Source organism: Cervus canadensis, chromosome 4, assembly GCF_019320065.1.
Source record: "Cervus canadensis isolate Bull #8, Minnesota chromosome 4, ASM1932006v1, whole genome shotgun sequence".
Lineage (NCBI taxonomy): Eukaryota > Metazoa > Chordata > Mammalia > Artiodactyla > Cervidae > Cervus > Cervus canadensis.
In genome coordinates, this window is record NC_057389.1 from 10,723,584 (window position 1) to 10,744,695 (window position 21,112).

Sequence of the window (21,112 nt, forward strand, 5' to 3'; positions counted from 1 at the left end):
TGAAGTTTTTTTTTTTTTTTATTTTTATTTTAAACAAGCTGTTTTCATTCATGTCAGCTTTATCTTTTGAGTAAAGCATGTATGTTCCCCCTGGTAACACTTAACATGTTGTTTCAGTTCAACATAATACACGAGTTTTTCAGGCTTCCAATGACGTTCAGTTAATTATATGCAAGCCCTAGTTTCCTTCTTTCTGGGGCTTCCCCAGTGGCTCAGCAGTAGACAATCTCCCCGAAATGCAGGAGACATGGGTGCGATCCCTGGGTTGGGAAGATCCCTTGGAAGAGGAAATGGCAACCAGCTCCAGTATTCTTGCCTGGAAAATCCAATGGACAGAGGAGGTTCATGGGCTACAGTCCTTGGGGTCGCAAAGAGTTGGACACGACTAAGCACCCACTCACTTTCTTTTTTCTGTTTTTTTCTTCAATAGACTTATAGTCTCAACAATAATTAGACCTAGTGAAATCCATAGAATTTTTATAGTACATTAAATCTATAATCTAAAAAATACTTACAGCCTACTGGGGAGGGAAAAAAAATACAACTAAATTTCTTTCTGTTTCCAAACAAATATCAAGCATTTTCATCAATATTTTCACTCATTGTAATTATTTTCAGTCTTTATTGCACCCTACACCAAGAATTTTAGCTCAGATAATTTTCAAAGCATAGGTTTAAGCCCACAGAAATGAAAAGTTTGGTTCAGTGTAGGAAAAAGAATAAGCTGGAGACATTCAAGGTCCACCTCCCCTTTCAGTTTAAAAAAGCAAATTCTATGGCAACAATTGTTCTGAGTTTTATCTAAGAAGCTTACATTTTCATGTTTCAATTAGTCTGTGTGAATTGGTGTTTTGTATTCTGTTTTGTAAAGTACTTTTACTATTTTTACTGCTTCCATTTAAAAAAAAAACAAACACTGTTGAGCCTGTAAGACAGCATTGGAATAATACATACAATAATATCATCTGTACTTAATACTCATTTATCACATTAAGCATTATTTCTTCCTGAACTCATAGAGTCTACTTTTTAAATATCGATTTTCCCTAAGAATGAATGAATTGAAGTGTTTTCTTATATAAACTCAGAGATTTAGGGACCTGTGTTGGAAAATATTTTTACTGCTAACTTTTTATAGCACAGCAAAGATACTGCGATTGGAAAGTCCCTCTTGCCATCAGTTGACAAGCATTTAAGTTTTTACTTAAGTTAAAAGCATTTACTCATAACTCATTAAGTTATGAGTAAGGGGATTTTCCCATTTTGGATTTCCAAGCTGAAGAGTCCTCTTTCAAAGCTGGACCTGAAATCTATTCACCTTAGGCTTGCAAACGTACCACAACTCCTGAGTTACATCTTCAAATACCTACAGCAACTCCTTTAAATTATGTTCAAAGGAAAATGATAAACATCATCTAGTTTGTCAATTCGACCACATCCGCGAAGTCTTTAAAGTCAAGCTTGTCATTTTCACAGGAAATGAAAAAAAAAATTTGTTAAAATACAGGTATCAGGCATTACTTAATTTTTTCACCAGAGAAGTAAGTGGGAGTTAATATGTACAAAAGTTGATTGCTGCTCTTAGCGCTAGTTAACTTTTATGAAGAATCACACGTGCTTAACATAATGAAAGGCTTCTCAATTTTTTTGCAATTCGTATGCTCCATGGTTGCTGATTTCACCAGCGATTCTCTTCTGATGTAGTCTGTACTTTGTTAAGATGACTATTATGATGCCTTATAATGTTTGTTAATTTTAAATTTTCATTTGTAGGGCATTTATATACATTTTCCTGTATAAAAATTTTACTCCTTATGAACCTGATAATCCAAATATTTGATAAAAATTCAAAAAAATGTTCTTTTTTGTTGGAGTGGATGGGCATATTCCTTGTGCATCAAATCTGGACAAATAAAATATTCAGCCATCTGGTTTCCTAATTAGATCACACATTAAAGTGGGATGTATTTAAAGCAAACCAAAATAAAACCAAAGGATGAAGGTTTTTTCAGGGTATATGCCCAGTAGTGGGACTGCTGAGTCATATTATAGTTTTAGTTTTTTTAAGGAACCTCCATAGTGGTTGTATTAATTTACACTCTCACCAATAGTACAAGAGGGTTTCCTTTTCTCCACACCCTCTCCGGCATTTATTGTTTTTGATGGTTTTTGATGATGGCCATTGTGACCAGTGTGAGGGCCATTTGTAGTAATATGGATGATCCTAGAGTCTGTCATACAGACTGAAGTAAGTCAGAAAGAGAAACACAAGTACCACATGTTAACACATGCATATGGAATCTAGAAAAACGGTACTGACGGACCTATTTGCAGGGCCGGGATAGAGAGGCAGACGTGGAGAACGCGCTTGTGGAGGTGATGGGGGAAGGAGAGAGTGGGACGGATTGAGAGGGGAGCACTGACATCTGTAATGTCAATTACACCTTGACTACCACGTGTAAGAGAGACAGCTGGTAGGAAACTGCTCTATTGTACAAGGAGCCCAGCTTGTTGCTCTGTGATGATCTAGGCAGGTGGGATGGGGGAGGTTGGAGGAAGGCTCAAGAGGGAAGGAATACATGTATACATATAACTGATTCGTGTTGTAGAGCAGACACTGCAAAGCAGTTATATTCCAATTAAGAAATGAAAAGGAAAGATTGTTGTTGTTCAGTAGCTGTTATGTCCCATTCTTTGTGACCCCATTGCAACTGTAGCATACTAGGCCCTTCTGTCCTCCACTAACTCTCAGAGTTTGCTCAAATTCATAACCATCGAGTCGGTGATGCTATCTAACCATCTCATCCTCTACTGCCCTCTTCTCCTTCTGCCTTCAATCTTTCTGAGCATGAAGGTCTTTTCAAATGAGCTAGCTCTTCACATCAGGTGGTCAAAGTGTTGGAGCTTCAGCTTCACCAACAGTCCTTCCAGTGAATATTCAGGGTTGATTTCCTTTAGGATTGACTGCTTTGCTCTCCTTGCTGACTTGGGACTCTCGGGAGTCTTCTCCAGCACCATAGTTCGAAAGTGTCAATTCTTCAGCACTTGGCCTTCTTTTTGGTCCAACTCTAACATCTGTACATGATTACTGGAAAAGGCATAGTTTCCGCTGGCTAGATTTGTCATAGCTTTCCTTCCAAGGAGCAAGTGTCTTTTAATTTCATGGCTGCAGTCACCATCCTCAGTCATTTTGGAGCCCAGGAAAATAAAATCTGTCACTGCTTCCACTTTTCCCCTTTCTATTTGCCATGAAGTGAAGAGACTAGATGCTATGATCTTAGTTTTTGGAATGTTCACTTTTAAGCCAGCCTTTTCACTCTCCTCTTTCACCTTCATCAAGAGGCTCTTTAGTTCCTCTTTACTTTCTGTCATTAGAGTGGTGATAAGCAAAGATATGAGTTGTTTTACATCCCTCTTTGCTAGTCATGCTTCTGGCTCATAAGTAGGATTCGGGGAATTTCCCTTTTGGTGAAGTGTTAGGAAGAGATCATATTTTTTGCTCAATAATAAAACTTACAAATAGTGATGAAGCTTAAACAGTAATATCATTAGAGGAAAATGTATCTGTCATTATCATGAATGTCATAATAAGGACATTGTTTTGTGCTTTCTGAAAATTCAAGCTTGCAGTTAAGAGCACTTCAGTAAATAATATCCAACTTCCAACTCAGAAGACTGCTTTCTCAGATTGCTTCTCGTGGGTCTCTGTTTGGTAACTTGAGGATCAAACAATCTTAGACTTTTGTTAAGCCAGATTCGTAAATATTTCTTTGTTAACATATAGTGAAAGTCACTCGGTCATGTCTGACTGTTTGTGACCTCATGAACTGGGGCCTGCCAGGCTCCTCTGTCCATGTGTTACTGGAGACATTTGGAAGGTCCCTACTACTGAACTTTCACACAGTTTAAATTGTCAGCCACTGCCAGAGTTACTTCCTTCTATCTCAGCTTGCAACTTGGCTGTTTCGTGTCTGACTTAACCTCTTTTAGTGCCTTGCTGAAAGGGGTAACCAACATAGTTATCCAAGAGCAACAAGCTATTATATGTAGAATATGACTCTCAGGTTATTACAGACCACAGTTTTAGCAGGTGCTATCCTGTATCATGCCAGGAGTCACCAGCTCTCCAGGCAGCTGTATCTATTTTCTCATTTTCCATCATCTAACTTAGCATAAATGCATGTATTTTTATGTAGCTTCTCACATCTGTTAACCAATTTCTTTAGTAGCTAGGGGACAGGCTAAGCTTCCACGGAAAGGAGACTTTAAGATACAGTGGGTCGCAGGGAGCTCAGCTGGGTGCTGTGATGACGTAGAGGTGTGGAATGGGTGGGTGGGTGCAGGGGAGGTTCAAGAGGGAGGAGATAATGTGTGTCCTTACAGCTGATTCACGTTGTTGTATGGCAGAAACTACCGCAGCATTGTAAAGCAAGCATCCCCCGATTAAAACTTTTAAAAAATACAGTGGGCCAGTCAAACAAGTTGGAAGTTTCTTTCTTTCTCCTATAGGAATATACTTGATCCACTCATATCCTGTTTAAGAAAAGTAACTCAGATGACCAAATCCAGCTATACTTGGGTTTGGAAACTCAGACATGTTCTAGCTGAGCGTCCGTGTCCCCAAGTAAAACTTAGAAGGTTTGATTAGGAGAGGAGAGAAGGGAGGAAAGAATATAGGAGGAACAGTGAGTTGTCTCTGCCTGCAAGGTCCAGTATTCTATCTGTCCATGTTTTCCTCTAATATAGCCATCCTGTTTCCAGGATTCTTGAGCTTGGAGGAAAACTTTCATAAGTACATATTGCAGTATTTTTAACATTACTTCAAATAATAACGATATATACATGATTTGGCAAATGTCAATAATCTTATTGGAACACTCAGTCCTTTAATAGAGTTAACTAAAGTATAATCCCAAACAATTTCAAGTTTCTTCTATGCACCTTAACTATATTGAACAAAATAGATGATTATGGATAATTAATAAAGGTTGACAGGATACTGTCAGGCTCAGGAAAGTCAAGTCATGGCAATAGTATTTCATTTAATAAACTAATTTTCTGTTTGATAGATAGGGGGCCTTTTTCACTTCACATATAGGTGTATATAGTGTATATCTGCTTACAGAATCATCGAGGAACTATGTGCAAATGACTTTTTAAAAATGCACTTTATTTCCTGTAGTATCAACTTCATTGGTGGGTTTAATTACCAAATACGTTCCTTTATAAATGATATTACCTCATTATTGACCAGAGACGCGTTTTGTTACCTAAACATTATTGACCAGAGATGTTTCAGTTTCACTTACATAGCAAATTGCTTGCCACAGGCATTAATTTCTACAAAAATCCCCCTGTCAATAACGTGTCCCCAGTCCTTGGATCCGTTGTCGTTAACGGGAAACTTTGCTTGTATCTCAAATACAGGAAGAACATTCTTCGTTTCCTAGATGCCGAACGAGATGTCTCCGTCGTCAAGAGCAGCTTTAAGCCTGGTGACGTCATACACTATGTGCTGGACAGACGTCGGACACTAAATATTTCCCAGGACCTGCACAGCCTCCTCCCTGAAGTCTCACCAATGAAAAACCGCAGATTTAAGACCTGCGCGGTTGTTGGAAACTCTGGCATTCTGCTAGATAGTGAGTGTGGAAAAGAGATCGACAGTCACAATTTTGTAATAAGGTGAGTTTTCTTCTGTTCCTAAAATGTGTCATTTCTTCAAAGACCTTTTACTTAGGACTAGACCACTGGCAGAAATAGTTAAATCTAATATTAATACTAAGAATTACTGAAAACTAAACCTAACAGTCATCTACAATATCTTTATCTGTGTAGTATCCAAATTTACTTACCCTGAAATGTCAAATTAAAATTATTATATCATTGAAAGAAAAGGTGATCTGTAGCAATAAGATTCACACCAGCTTGTTTTTTTTATTTTTTTGGCCAAATGATCATTTTATTACATATAATACACAGAAAAACTATTTGCTAATAGAAGTAATTTCTTATTATAATTTAATTTGTATAATTGTTTATTTCTGTTACTGAATAGTTTTTTGTGAATAATTTTTAATATATTTGTAATTATTTCTATTCGTGAATGAATTAATTCACTTAATTGTATTTATAACCATTTATATTCAATAAATTATTTTACTTATTCACAAAATTATGAACATTACTCTGCAATGATATAACAGATGTAACTTAATTTTACTGTTTTAGTAATGATTATTTAGCATATTCTAGGAATATACTGTAGCAAATTTATATTTGATACCTTGGGCCAAATTGATTTCATCACTCTTGATATGTGGTATTTGTGAATGTTAGTATATTTTGTTATTTTAGTTTTCTCATGGAATTAAACATAGCTATTTGTTTTTCATTGATGTTCAACAGATATTTGATGAATCATGTGTTTGGTTGGCTTTTGATTGACTGAAAGAAAGACAACAGTAGACAGGATTGTAATGATGACATAGATATTAATTAGCACTTTTAAATTTTCAGTTATTATTTTTAAATAGATTTGTTGGTTTATTTCTTCAGAAATACTTGATAAATAAATGAAACATGTATATTGAAATATGAAATACTGCAATATAAAGATAGATAGGAAAGTATGCTGATTTGCCATGTTGACAAATAGCTTGAAGTCTTGAAGCTATGTGGGAATCCTGCTTGTGGTAGTATAGATCTTGAAAAAAAAATTTTTTTTGGACTATGGTATTAAAAATAAATTTAATAAGTATTAACCATAAATAGGCCACAGGTTTTTTTTATGTAAAACAATAATAGCCATGAAAAATCATAAGAGAACACTCAGGGAATACAATTCATAACAATGAATATTACTATGAACATTTTGTATAAGTATCTTACTTTTCTCAGTCACATGTGGGGTTAGTGATTGATTTGACATCAGTTGACCCTTTAAATCCATGAGCTTTTAAATCGATCGAACTGAGAGAAAAACCCTGTGAACATGCAGGTATAGTGTCCAAAGAGGAAACAAGAATGTTTGATGAGGGAATGCTGGTGGAAATGGAAGCAATGAGCTTCAGACATTGACGTCTGCATGAAGTATGGTTGGGAAGAAAAAGTAAGGCTTCTAGAATTTCTGGAGAGATTAAAATCAGAGCTCAGATAAGATGAGGAAGAAAAGATTTTAGAGTATAGTAGAAATTTCAGAAAGTAGGTAATTTGTAAAGACGATTAATACTGGAGGGATACAGGATTCGAATGTATCCTGTATCCTTATTAATAAGGACTGACTCCTCATCCCTACATCTCTTTCAACGTCAGCGTTGAGATCTACATGACGCACTGGGTTCAGCCCCACCTCTAACTCTGAAATTAAGATTGTAATGTCAGCTAACACCTCAACCAGAGCACATGATTATCTCTTCTTTTTTGTGGTGAGAATAATTAGGATCTTGTATTTTAGCAACTTTGAAGTGGGTAATACAGTATTGTGACTATAGTCACTAGGTTGAATTAGATCTCTTGAACTTATATGTTTGTTGCAAGTCACTCACTAATGTTTGCGGGCTCCCCGGGTGGCGCTGATGGTAAAGAACCCTCCTGCCAGTACAGCAGGCATGAGAGACGTGGGTTCAATCCCTGGGTCGGAAAGTTCCCCTAGGGGAAAAATGGCAACCCACTCCAGTATTCTTGCCTGGAGAGCCCCATGGACAGAGAAGCCTGGTGTGCTACAGTCCACAGGGTCGCACAGGGTTGGACATGACTAAGCGACTTAACACATGCTGATGTTTGAGCATTTGCAAATGTAGAGTGTTTTTAGGAACTGAACTTCAGAAGTTCTTTATACTTTTCTAAGCTGTGACTATGTTAAAAGCTTATTAACAAGAACACCATAGTGGTCAATCCTTAGCATCTAGAAGTGTGTTATGGTCTTACCAAGAAGTAGAAAACACTGAGGATAAGCATTTCAATGAAGGCATAAGATTATTGCCAGAATTCCTTTTTTTTTCTTTTGCTTCTAGTTTTACTAGTTTCTGAAACTAGACACTGGAATGTTCTACCTTAAAATATGTACTAGGAAAGTGTAGCCTACAAATAGGTTTCTGATTTTCCAAGAAAAAATTTGGCAAGAATACATTTAACATTAGAAACAGATAATCCGTGCAGCGAAACCTATTTTTTTGGTCATAATATCTAGTTTGGAAATCCATTCCTTTGAGTCTCTTGGACACAAGAGACTTCAGTGACACATCGTTATACCAGACCTCCACCCTTCCTAAAACTCTAATCTTCCCCCTGGCACATGGCTCATCATCTGCGTGCATCTTTTCCCTCCCCAGGTGTATGTGGCCTTTTGTTAGTGTACAAGAGTCTGTTCTACTCTAGAACAGCAGAAAGGATTTTTGCTTTAAAACTCAATCAAAACTCCATTCCTTGAAACATTAGTAATTTCCCATCCAGGTCAAACTGGTTAAAGTCACAGATTTTAGTAATGATTTTTAAAAATCTTTCAAATTTCTTATCTTCTCAGAGCTATATTGTATGTACGTGCATTTGCATAGGTATATAGTTTTAATTGGTTGTTTGCATGCATCACCTATTGCTCCCAGTTTGTTTGTTTTTCTTCTTTTCTTGTTAGATAGTAGTTTGTTATGGGAGAGATGACTTATGTCTGATCTCTTGCCGAGGACACTGTTAGTTCAGTGACCCCTCAAGGATCTGATTTACCCCGGTATTATGTTCAATTTGACCTCTGACATGAAGCAAAGCATTCTTTTTAGATAAAACATTCATTCAACATTAGATTTCAAACTTTATCTGCATTTTTTCTGAAAGTGCTTTAGAGAAATGGATGCTGTCTTCTTTGTTTAATGATGTACAGAACGCATTATCACATGCAAGCAGGAATCTCTTGCTACAAACAGTTGTCCTATTGAGAAGGAGAGCAAGGTGCAGATACATGGCATCATTGTCCTGTGTGGTGTATTGGTGTTTTGGGAGAATGTTATTTTTAATGCCCCACAATATTTTTTAATAAGCTGCTGGAAACTGCTCATGTTCTGCGTCTGCACATGTAGTGATATCTGTACATAAGAATTGACGCACACACACGTTGTCATGCATTTCTTCTCTTAGAAGAGATACTCCCTCAGGGGCTATTTGTATTAGAAGTTAATCAATTAAATTAAATGCTGGGTTTGCAGGGATATTACACAAAATGGGAGTTCGATCAATATCAGGATGCTTAAAGGGGAAAAAAATGAAGGTCAGAAAAATCAAAACCTTACTCTGATTCTCTAATTACTGACTAAATATTGAACTGATTTGTAAAATCTAGGTTTCACATGTACCTAAAAAACATAAAAATGTGCATAAGAGAAATATTTTTAGTTCTCAATAAAAATGCCTAAAATCATAATTCAAATATTAGCATTTTGTCCACATGTGCTACCCTTAAGACCCCTAATCTGTAATTCCTCAATCGGTGAGTATCATGTTGCAAGGAAGAGGCCAGGACAGAATACAGGTGGCCAGTCACTCACTCAAATTGAAAATATCTTGCTTTTCTGGACTTGAAATCCTGTCTGATAGGGAAAGTTCATTAAGGATGAAGTTCTTGTGATGCTAAAGATCTTGTCATATAGCTCCAGATAAGCAAAAATTCAATTTAATCTGGCACCAGTGTGTCAGATATAAACCTTCTCTCACCTCGTAAGCATTAGAAACATTGTCCTATTGATATTAAATTCTGTATTTTATATCTGGATGGCCTGACATGCTAAATATTGGAAAGAGAGAGAGAGACTCAATGCTTCAGAGGAATCCTATTGCCCAATATAGAGTCCAAGAGTTCAGGCAGAATTCATTGTCTGTGATATTGGATGAAGTTGTATACCTCTCTATACTTTAGTTTTATAGTTTAGAAACTGATATTATTGTGTGAACTATTTCTCTATTCCTGAAGTGTTACAGTTTACCTACTCATAGAACCTAGAGTGGTAGTATTGTCTCTGCACAATCTTGGTGCTAAATTTACCCTATATACTCATCTAATGGTATGCTGTAAAATTTCAAGAATTTAGTTTGGAAGACATCATGCATTGTTTATGTATAAGTATAAGTAAAAGAAAACAGGGTTAGAAAGGTCCCTTCCTGCAATCTATTTAAAAGTATCTTTAAATCCTTTCTTGGGTCTTTTTTTTTTTTTTTTTCCTTTGCTTTGTGTTAGGTATAAAGTTATTTCAACAGTTCACATCTTAGACTAAAAAATATATCTCTTTAGTGGTCAAAGTTGGATTTTGCAAAATGATATTTAAAGTGCTTTTCAATTGTCCTGCAGTTTTTGGATGCTTTAGTCCCATGTGTATTTACAAAAAAAGTACATTATAATATTTGTATTGTATATACTCAATAATTTCATAGACTTAACAAGAGTGGCTTTCTTTTTTTTCTGCCACTTTATTCTTTTAACTGCAGGAAAATTGCTTTACAGAATTTTGTGGTTTTCTGTCATACATCAGCAAGAATCAGCCACAGGTAGACCCACATCCCCTCCCTCCCGAACCTCCCTTCCGCCTCTCTCCCCATCCCACCACCAAGAGTGGTTTTTCCTAATGAGAACCAGAAAAGTAAGGTATTTCCTAATACTGATGCTGAAAGGTGCTGAAAGACCATCTTCCCTGGTTCTTCTCTTCCCCTCATCGTGGTGTGGAAGCGATCGTGCATTTTTCCATTTTCTGGGTGGGTGCGGATGGTAGGAAATGTCTGGCATCTACCAGTGCTGGTTTTTCACAGAACAGTGTCCAGCCTCATCTAAAGTGAACTGAGCCCCACAGTATGCTGTGTTTGATGTCACATGGGGGACACTGAAGTGAAGTCAAGTGAAAGTCGCTCAGTTGTGTGACCCTTTGCGACCCCACGGACTATATAGTCCATGGAGTTCTCCAGTCCAGGATACTGGAGTGGGTAGCCTTCCAGGGGATCTTCCCAACCCAGGGATCGAAGCCAGGTCTCCCGCATTGCAGGCGGATTCTTTACCGGCTGAGCCACCAGGGAAGCCTGGAGGAGGTGAGGGAGGAGGTGAGGGAGGAGTTAATAACAGTTAGAGTTCACAGCTGATATTTTTTCACCATCAGCTGCCACCCCTCTCTCTCCCCACTGTGCTTAAACAGCTACTAGAAGCAATGAGTAAGACTTAAGTGATTTGGACATGGTTAACTAAGAGCTGCAAAACACTTTGTGTTGTTCTGATTGCTTGGGATTGCAGTTAATTTTGTTTATTGATTTCTCTCTTTCCACCTTTCATTCCTCCATTCTGTCTTGTCCCTGTCTTCCTCTCGAATAGACAACTTTGCTCATTTTTCCTGTTAATCATTATTCTCAACTCCTGCCTTGTTTGACCAGTTCCTTTCTAATTTCCTTTTCATTAATGTTTTTTTTCCTAAAAACACAGGAACAGCAAGGAAAGATCACTTAAAATATCCCTTTAAATATATACATATTTATACAAATAAATCTTTGCCATTCAGATTGAGATTATGAACTACCAGCTTTGACATCACTTGGAAGCTTGTTGGAAATACAGAATGTCAAAACTTGCAAAAGACCTGCTGAGTCAGAATGTGCATTTGATCACAGTACCTAGGGGTTGCTTTTATGCATTAAGGTTTGCCATGTACTAGAATTCCCAATATGGCTAAACAGCATGCTCTAGAGAAGCTGGGAATACCCAGTATTTCTGGTTTATGTAGCCTGTATTTTCAAGAATCTAGCACCAAATTGGGTACATTGAGGTATGTGCTGTTTGTTGAATGAAAGAATTAATGTAGGATTTGAGAAATTTTTGTTTTGTATTCATGTTTTATTGTATTAAATTTATACAATACTGAATTTCAAAATTAATATGTAAGAGCAGTCATGTATAAGGTTATTTATGGTCATTTAAACCTTTACAATTAAGAAGAAAATATAGAAATATGAGTAGTATAATGAAATGTACTAGATGTTGAGAATCAGGAAAGCTGGGCTTCTGACAACTACTAGATTCATTATGTTGTACACCTGAAGCTAATATAATATTGTATATCAACTATAATTTAATAAAAAATAAAATGCAAGAAATAAAACCAGAAAATGTAATATTGCACAAATATCTTAATTTCTAAACATTATTATTTCCAGTGTCCAGTGATGATGATAATAATAGACCTATAATTTCGAAGTGATTTTCTAAGTATCAGATGGGAAATACAATAAAGAAATGTATAAACTGTAAATCTAAACTAATGATGAATGATATTAAAGCACATCTTGCTTGAGTTAAATGTCATAGTTGAAACTTAAATTTGTTACTGCATTTTCTAGTAGCCATGACCATTGGCTGGAAATGCAAATTCTCTTTGTCTTACATAAACAAGAAGTCAGACCTTCCCCAAATTTGTCAACTTTATCAAATGTGTCTATAGTCGACCCTGAATAACATATTAGATAACATGAAGACACAAGAACACTACTCAAGAGTGTCTATGAAATCTGAGTGTATACAATTAGAAATAATTGTAGTGAAGAGATATATTTCTTCAGGAAACCAAAGTAGAAGACAAAAATGTTTTACTTTATGATGATCTAGCTTCCTAAGAGAAGGGATGAGATGTTTCACAAAATGAAAAGATGGAAGAACTGACTTACTTTGACTGATTCCAGTGCATTTTTATAACTCAATCAGTGCTTCATTCTCCACTGGTAGGTAATTTATGGGAAACTTTAAATCATTCTCTTTGACCTTCTATAAATGCGAACTCTTTTATAGCAAAATGGAATCTTTTCTGGGAGAAAAAATTATGCTTGCTCTTCCGTGTGCTCACAAAAATGGCCTTATTTGTTCTTCTTTCCACTCTCACTGAGAATGTTTGTCATTAACTCAAGTGTTTTAACTGCAAACAACTAATTTCTGGTAGTGAATCTGGTACAGGCATTAGAAAGATTTTTTTTTTAATTCTTATTGACTAATAACCACATTATATTTTAGAAATAGCAACATTGATTATTCAATATGTTATTCATATTTTTGATCTATGAAATTTTTGTAGTTTTCAAGAAACTACCATTGTTATTTCTATTGATTTAACCATAAAATTCATATTCTAGGTAGAAATCAGAATTTCTATTTAATTCTAATTAGTTATGGTTTTTAAAATTAACTTAAAACTAAATATGGAATTTTTGTGGATTGTGATGTGAGTTGGGCTTCACTGGTGGCTCAGTCACTAAAGAATCTGTCTGCAATGCAGGAGACCTGGGTTCGATCCCTGAGTTGGGAAGATCCTTTGGAGGAGGGCATTGCACCCCACTCCAGTATTCTTGCCTGGAGAGTCCCCATGGACAGAGGAGCCTGGTGGGCTATAGTCCATGGGATCGCAAAGAGTCCGACATGACTAAGTGATTAATAAGCACACCTGATGTGAGATAAGACTCTAACTTTTTTCCTTATAATCATGTGACTCCTTGGATGAAAAGATTTAATCCAGAAGAAATTTTTTTTTAATGGAAGTAACAATGAATTGACAAGCTACTTTAAGTTTTAAAACATTATTTTAAAATGCTTATCTCATTTTCTAAAAATGCAGTATTAAATACAGTTTCTTGTCTATCAATCCAACAAGGATATTTAAAATTCTTAATATTCAGCGTAAAGTTATATTGATATTGGCACTCGTATGAAATGCTTTTAAAAATGAAAACTGATACAACTTTTCCAAAACTCAGGTTGACAATGTCCTGCAAGCCTTAAAAATAGTAGATTGCTTTATTTACCATTTCCAATTCTAGGAATCTACCCAAATGTGAACTCCTATTTAAGTAAGAATAACTTAAAGGATGAGCACACACTGTACATGTGGATGATACGTCATTCAGCACATGGAAAAGAGGAATCTCAGGCAGAGATGAGTAAGCACAGAGACAATTGCTTTCAATGGTCTTAGGAGAAGGCAGTGTTTGGGACTCCTCTGCTGTTAGCTTCTTAACAAGGGATGCTGTGGAAGGGGAAATGGCAAGGTATGCTGGCCTTAAATCGTGAAGGATTGTTTCACATGAAGGTTTCACATGATATCCTATAGTCCAAAAGATGGCCTTGCAGTTTGTTGGTTTATTTGTTTGTTCTTGTTGGGGTTTTGTTCTTCCTATTAAGCAGGAGAGGAATATAGAGGTGAAGAAGTATAGCATATTTGCAAATGAAAAGACCATGATAATGAATAAATCAAAGATAAGAAAGAGAAAGAGCACTCACTAAGATACTAGAGGAGGCAAATGTGATGAATTACAAATCACAGGACAGAATAAGATGATAGACTTCGATGGTAAGAGTCACACTAATGTAAAATATGGTGGAGATCATGCTTCCCTGACACCAGAGAAGCATTAGCAAATGAGGAGTTGACCATTTCATGGATTTTCAAAATATAGCTTCAGTTTTGGGGTTAAAGCATTTGTTACCTGCCTACTAACGTCCCAAAAACTAAGATCGTGGCATCCGGTCCTGTTACTTCATGGCAAATAGATGGAGGAAAAAGTAGAAGCCCTGACAGATTTTATTTCTTGGACTCCAAAATCACTGCAGATGGTGACTGCAGCCATGAAATTAAAAGATGTTTGCCCCTTGGAAGAAAATCTGTGACCAACCTGACAGCATATTAAAACGCAAAGACATCACTTTGCCAACAAAGGTCCACATAGTCCAAGCTGTAGTTTTCCACTAGTATGTACAGCCGTGAGAGTTGAACCATAAAGAAGGGCTGAGCGCCAAAGAACTGATGCTTTGAATTGTGCTGTTGGAGAAGACTCTTGAGAGTCCCTTGGACTGCAAGGAGATCCAACCAGTCAGTCCTGAAGGAAATCGACCCTGATTACTCATTCAAAGGACTGATGTTGAGCTGAAGCTCTGATACTTTGGCCACCTGATGTGAAGAATCAACTCATTGGAAAAGACCCTGATGCTGGGACAGATTGAAGGCAGGAGGAGAAGGGTATGACAGAGGATGAGAAAATACTGAAAATAGTCTAAATATGGAGATAATGAGGGGCAAAGTGAGAGAGTGACAGTGGGGGTACATGGTGGAAGGGAGTTTAAGAAAATCAAAGAATATGTGAATTGTATAATTTATGACTTAATGGACGTGAATTTGAGCAAACTCCAGGAGACAGTGAAGGACAGGGGAGCCTGGCCTGTTGCAGTCCATTGGGTCACAAAGAGTCCTGTATTTCCTAGAGACTGAACAACAACAAATAATTCATGGAAAGGGCAAGTAACTGTGAGCATGAATAAGCCATGTTTTAAAACACAACATACTTTTGGATGGCAGAAAATGGATCTTGAATAATCCAAATTGGTTTCCATTGGTTCCTCTGAGAAAGTTAGGCTTAGGTTCAGTTCAGTGCTGTCGCTCAGTCGTGTCCGACTTTTTATGGCCCCATGGACCGCAGCACGCCAGGCCTCCCTGTCCATCACCAACTCCTGGAGTTTACTCAAATTCATGTCCATTGAGTCGGTGATGCCATCCAACCATCTCATCCTCTGTCGTCCCCTTCTCCTCCTGCCCTCGATCTTCCCCAGCATCGGGGTCTTTTCTAATGAGGCTTAGGCTAACACACCACATTTTCTCATAGATCAGAGAGTCTAAATGACTTTCCTAAGTGTACACAGCAAGTTGAAGAAGGAAACAGCAGAACTTTTTTCTCTCATACTCAGAGTCTAATACTTTATTTTTAAATGAAGACTGGAAACACTTGTCTCTTTAAATATTTGTTTATTTGCTGGCTGGTCAAGCCTTAATTGTGGCATGTGGGGTCTTCAGTCTTCACTGCAGCATGCAAGTCTTTAAATTACAGCTTGCAGACTCTTAGTTGTGGCATGTGGGATTTAGTGTGCCGACCAAGGATTGACCCCAGACCCCCTGCACTGGGAGGACAGTCTTAGCCACTGGACCACCAATAAGTCCCTGAAAACACTTATTTTCTTAAATTAGAAATAATAGTGTTGCACTAGAGTGTGAAGTTTTTTGATTGCATGTTTATTCTGAAATGTGGAGACCAGTGAGAAATTATCTTAATTAGGATATATTTCAAATTTTGATGACTTAACACGCAAAACGGAAGAGGGAAGGCCATTTTTAATGTCTGACATTTCCACGAGGTACCAGCAATCCTTCAAAGACTGGGTTAACAAAGCAAATTGAACAACAAATAAAATCACATGAAAGCTGTGTGAATGGTAACTATAAATGGCGATCATTTCACAATATGTACAAGTATAAAATAACCATGTGTACCTTAAACATATACAATGTTATATGTCAATTATGTCTCACTAATGCTACAAAAAAAAAGCAACAAAAACTTAAATAAACACTAAACCAACCTTATAATATTTAGCATTTTCTCCAGTTGTGGTCTGTGGATCATCCAATAAGAATTCTTTTCTTTTACTAAGCACTTGCTGTGTGCCAAAAATATGTCAAAATATTCTAGAGACAGATAATAGAGCTGGAGACTCATGACCTTGTCTCTCAGATAATCAAATGTGATAAACCCTTAAATAAGATAAATTTGGTTTCAAGTTCCATCTTTTCCATCCAATTTATTTTCAGTCTTAAGTGATTTATTTACTTCTCTAAACCCCAGTTTCTTTATATGTAATATGATGAAAATAATCTCTTTCTTCCCTTTTTCTGTGGGTATAGATAATATGTGTGAAATTGCCTAGAATAAATCCAAATACACATCAGCTATTTCATAAATGTAAATAGATCTTCCTTCCTTTTTGATGGTATTACGATTAACATATTGGTGGTATACTCCTGGTGGTAAAATTATATCTGTGACCCAGGTACACAGAAGATGTAAATATTTGGGCTTAAATGGTCGTTGTTGCTCAGCAGTACATATTCTCTCATGAAGTGCAGTTAAAATAATACCCATCAGAGAGTTCAGAAACTTGGATCCCCTGGCTGGCTTTGCCTCTAAATATAGCTGTGTGACTTTGAACAAATCCTGTAAACCATTTTGGGCTTCAGTTTCCTAATATGCCAAATCTAGCCGTTGAACTAGATGGACTCATAAATTCCCTCTGGCTCTAAAACTCTATGGCTCTCTTCTTATGATTCAATAGACGACTTTGGAATAGAGCCTGTCAACTTGCATTGTGGTTTGAATTCTTTTCCTTCTGGTTGTCATGTTCTATGAATAAATTTCCTTCTCATCAATCAGCTTGTATAAATAGCATTCTCTGCTTAATACTGTATATCCTCTAATCTGGTTTTCTGTTTCCTCTGGTCCAGGAGTATTGCCTTTTCTCTTGATGTATGTGAGCCAATGTTCAGACCTGAAATCAGGGGAAGGGTTTTACTTCTCAGCCAAAGAAAAACAAGACTAAGTTTTTGTTCATTTCTTTTTAATTTTGATGGAAATATAGTTGATTTACAATGCTGTGTTAGATTCCGGTGTATAGCAAAATGATCCAACTTTCCATACATAAACCGTCCGCCTTTGATAACTACGTGCTGTGCTTAGCCGCTCAGTCGTGTCTGACTCTTTGCTATCCCATGGACTGTAGCCCTCCATAAGCTTGTTATTTATGGATCAAGACTAAGTTTTAATGATTTATACAGATTATTCTAAGTGAGATGAGATCAGGGCCTTGGGAAGTCCCCATATGTACAAAATACATAAAGAACTGGTGAATAAAAGTACTATCAAAAGAGAGAGGAATTGTTTCACAGCAGTATCATGTTGTACAGTTTTGGGGAAAGGACCCTGACATTTTCTGGGAGATAAGACCTCCCACTTCTCATTATATGCTGTACTCAGTCCAGTTCAGTTCTGTTGCTCAGTCGTGTCTGACTCTTTGCGACCCCATGGACTGCAGCACACGAGGCTTCCCTGTCCATCACCAACTCCCAGAGCTTGCTCAAACTCATGTCCATTGAGTCACTGATGCCATCCAATCATCTCATCCTCTGTGACTGTGACATCCTCATGACTCTCAAGAGTCTTCTCCAACACCACAGTTCAAAAGCATCAATCCTTTGGTGCTCAGCTTTCTTTATAGTCCACCTCTTACATCCATACATGACTATTGGAAAAACCATAGCTTTGACTAGACAGACCTTTGTTGACAAAGTAATGTCTCTGCATGTTAACATGCTGTCCAGGTTGGTCACAACTTTTCTTCCAAGGAGCGAGTGTCTTTTAATTTTATGGCTGCAATCACCATCTGCAGTGATTTTGAAGCCCAAAAAATAAAGTCTCTCACTGTTTCCATTATTTCCCCATCTATTTGCCATGAAGTGATGGAGTCAGATGCTGTCATCTTAGTTTTCTGAATGTTGAGCTTTAAGCCATTTTTTTTTTCACTCTCCTCTTTCACTTTCATCAAGAGGCTCTTTAGTTCCTCTTCACTTTCTGCCATAAGGGTGGTGTCATCTGCATATCTGAGGTTATTGATATTTCTCCCAGCAATTTTGTTTCCAGCTTGTGCTTCCTCCAGCCCAGTGTTTCTCATGATGTACTCTGCATATAAGATAAATAAGCAGGGTGACAATATACAGCCTTAACTTACTCCTTTTCCTATTGGAACCAGTCGTTGTTCCATGTCCAGTTATAAGTGTTGTCTCTTGACCTGCATACAGATTTCTCAGGAGGCAGGTCAGGTGGTGTGGTATTCCCATCTCTTTCAGAATTTCCCATCTATTTCATTGGCATCCACCAAAATTCTTGGAACTACAGCTTGATCTATGCCATTAATGGAAACTATTATTAGAATATTAGAATTCAATTTGGTACCAAACGTTTATAGTGATTGTCTTTTGGGAAAGACTTGCAAGTGTCCTATGTTTGAAAAGTGATTTGGCTTCTGTTCTTGTTAGTATTTGTGTGTGTGCATGTTTTTCCATGTAGTGAATACCAATACTATTTTTAAATTGGAGATGAAAACAATTTTAACTTTGAAAATTATCTTAAAAACCTGAGGTATAGAGAAGACGAGTGATAAACAGGGACTTAGGAGATGTGGGGTCATGTTACAGCTCTATCACTACCTGAGTGATCTGGAAATATTTTTTTAAACAAACACATAAAACTGCAACTTATAGATTTTGTAGTCTGTCGTTTTTAGTATTCTGTCTTTAGTGCCAAGTGTAGTGTGTGGGGGCGGGGAGAAAATGAATATGTATTTTAGACAATGAAAATCATTTGGATGTGGTATTGTGCAGTAAATTTTGGATTCATAGTGTTTTCGATACAAAGTTGGATTTCAATCCCAGCTCTGAAGGTTCGTAAACTGAAACTTTTTTCTTCATTTGTAGAATATGATTACTTACTTATACTTCATTATTTGGATGTTCTGTAAGTTTGAATAACAGATAATATAGTATCTGTCATAAGGTAGTACATGATAGCTCTTATTATGTTTAGTGAATTATATAAATGATCAGACTGGACAACGTCAACAGCATGGTGATCCTATAAAGAATTGAGAGGGACTTTTCTATTGTGATTAATAATTTTTTAGAAAAGAAGTCCAGAGTTAGGGTCCACAACTGTTTTGTAAGTACGCAAATCATGTCTGACACAAATACATGTCTCCTAAATATCAAATAAAAAGCATCTACTTGAAGTTTCAAATGGAAGCAGTGACTCCATTAATTTGTAGTCATATCAGCAAGTATTTCTTCATTCAACTAATAATTATCAAGCAGCCACTAGATGACAAGATCTGAGGGATTTCAGTCTGTATTCGGGATATAGGGATAAATTACATGGTCTATTCTGTTTGAAGTTCACAGTCTGATGGAGGAGACAGTCTGATGGAGAGAGGAATAACAAAATAGGACAGTAGCAGTAATAATAACAGTAAAAATGAAACTAAGTACATAGCATTGCTGCCAGATAGACAAAAGAAATTAATTATAAAAATGAGTGAAACTGAGTTTTAAGCCTGTTCAACTTGGGACTGGAAAATAGCCCCCGATCCGGGAATGTTGTGTTTGTATGGATATTCTTGCCTCTATTCTTGGCATACACCATCTTATCGAAGGATTGCATGGGTATGCTTTTCATGCTTTATAACTTCAGTGATTGAGATTGTTAATAATAATCCTACTTACCTTTCAAACATATACATGCACATGCCTTGTCCTTCAGTTTATGTTTTCAACTTTCCTAGGCATGATATTCTGTACGTAACTTAAGAAAGCTATTAACATTTGGAATGTATTGTTTGATTCCTTTAATACAAAGATGTTTCTGATCCATTCTTTAATTATCTGCTGAGATTTCAGAGTCTTGGGTAATTTTAATGTATAATAGACTTTTAAGCATACCTCAACATTTTATGTGATGTTTAACAAAAAAACAGAACACTGTTTTGGTTAAAGGAGAACTCAAAATACCATTTATACTAACCACGGACTGAAATTGTGAGACTTTAATGTAATAAAGGGAGAGGTGATCCTACCCATTATTGAATGCTAAGCAGCAGTTTCTTTTTTCTACGTATCATCCCTGTGTATTCTCTTATAGGTACATTTTGACTTGTGAGTGTTTTTAAAAATCAGAATGAAAAATTATTATCAGGCTTTAGAACTCCTCTAGCCTTTCGTTTCTTGTTCTGAATGATGATGGCTCTGCACACAGAAAACGCCAATCACCTAGAATAGGAGCACCAATGAAACAGATTGCATTTCTTATTGTAATTTAAATAATTCCAACTTAAGAGGATGATTGTTTTTCCATTTTTGTGTATTTTGGTTAACACACCTTCTGAGAGTTAAACATTTTATCAGTTTCAGAGTTTTCAGCTTAACGTATGTTTATTAGTATGTTTGGTGTTTCTTAATTCACTTCCCAAAACACATGCTATATCAACTTTCTGATGAAACGTCTGTAACTTATTTAACAGAACAAACATGTTAAAAGTGAAAATTGAAGTGATTGTACAGAGAATCAGAAGATTTAGTGCAGAGCTCACGAACTGAGCCCCTTGGGGCACAAACTGAGTGGTAGTTTTGTTCTGTTTGGCATTTATCATCGCAAGCCCACAAGAGCCTGTCCCCTTAAATGGGGA

General features: G+C 36.7%; 1 protein-coding gene across 1 annotated transcript in view; it reads left to right on the top strand.

Annotated features, from left to right (window-relative positions):
- Window positions 1-21,112, top strand: part of ST8SIA4 (ST8 alpha-N-acetyl-neuraminide alpha-2,8-sialyltransferase 4) — a 98,953-nt gene that overhangs the window by 11,944 nt on the left and 65,897 nt on the right. Inside the window, 1 exon segment of the mRNA XM_043464572.1 lies at window positions 5,428-5,685. Within this exon segment, the coding sequence (XP_043320507.1) occupies window positions 5,428-5,685 (258 nt within the window).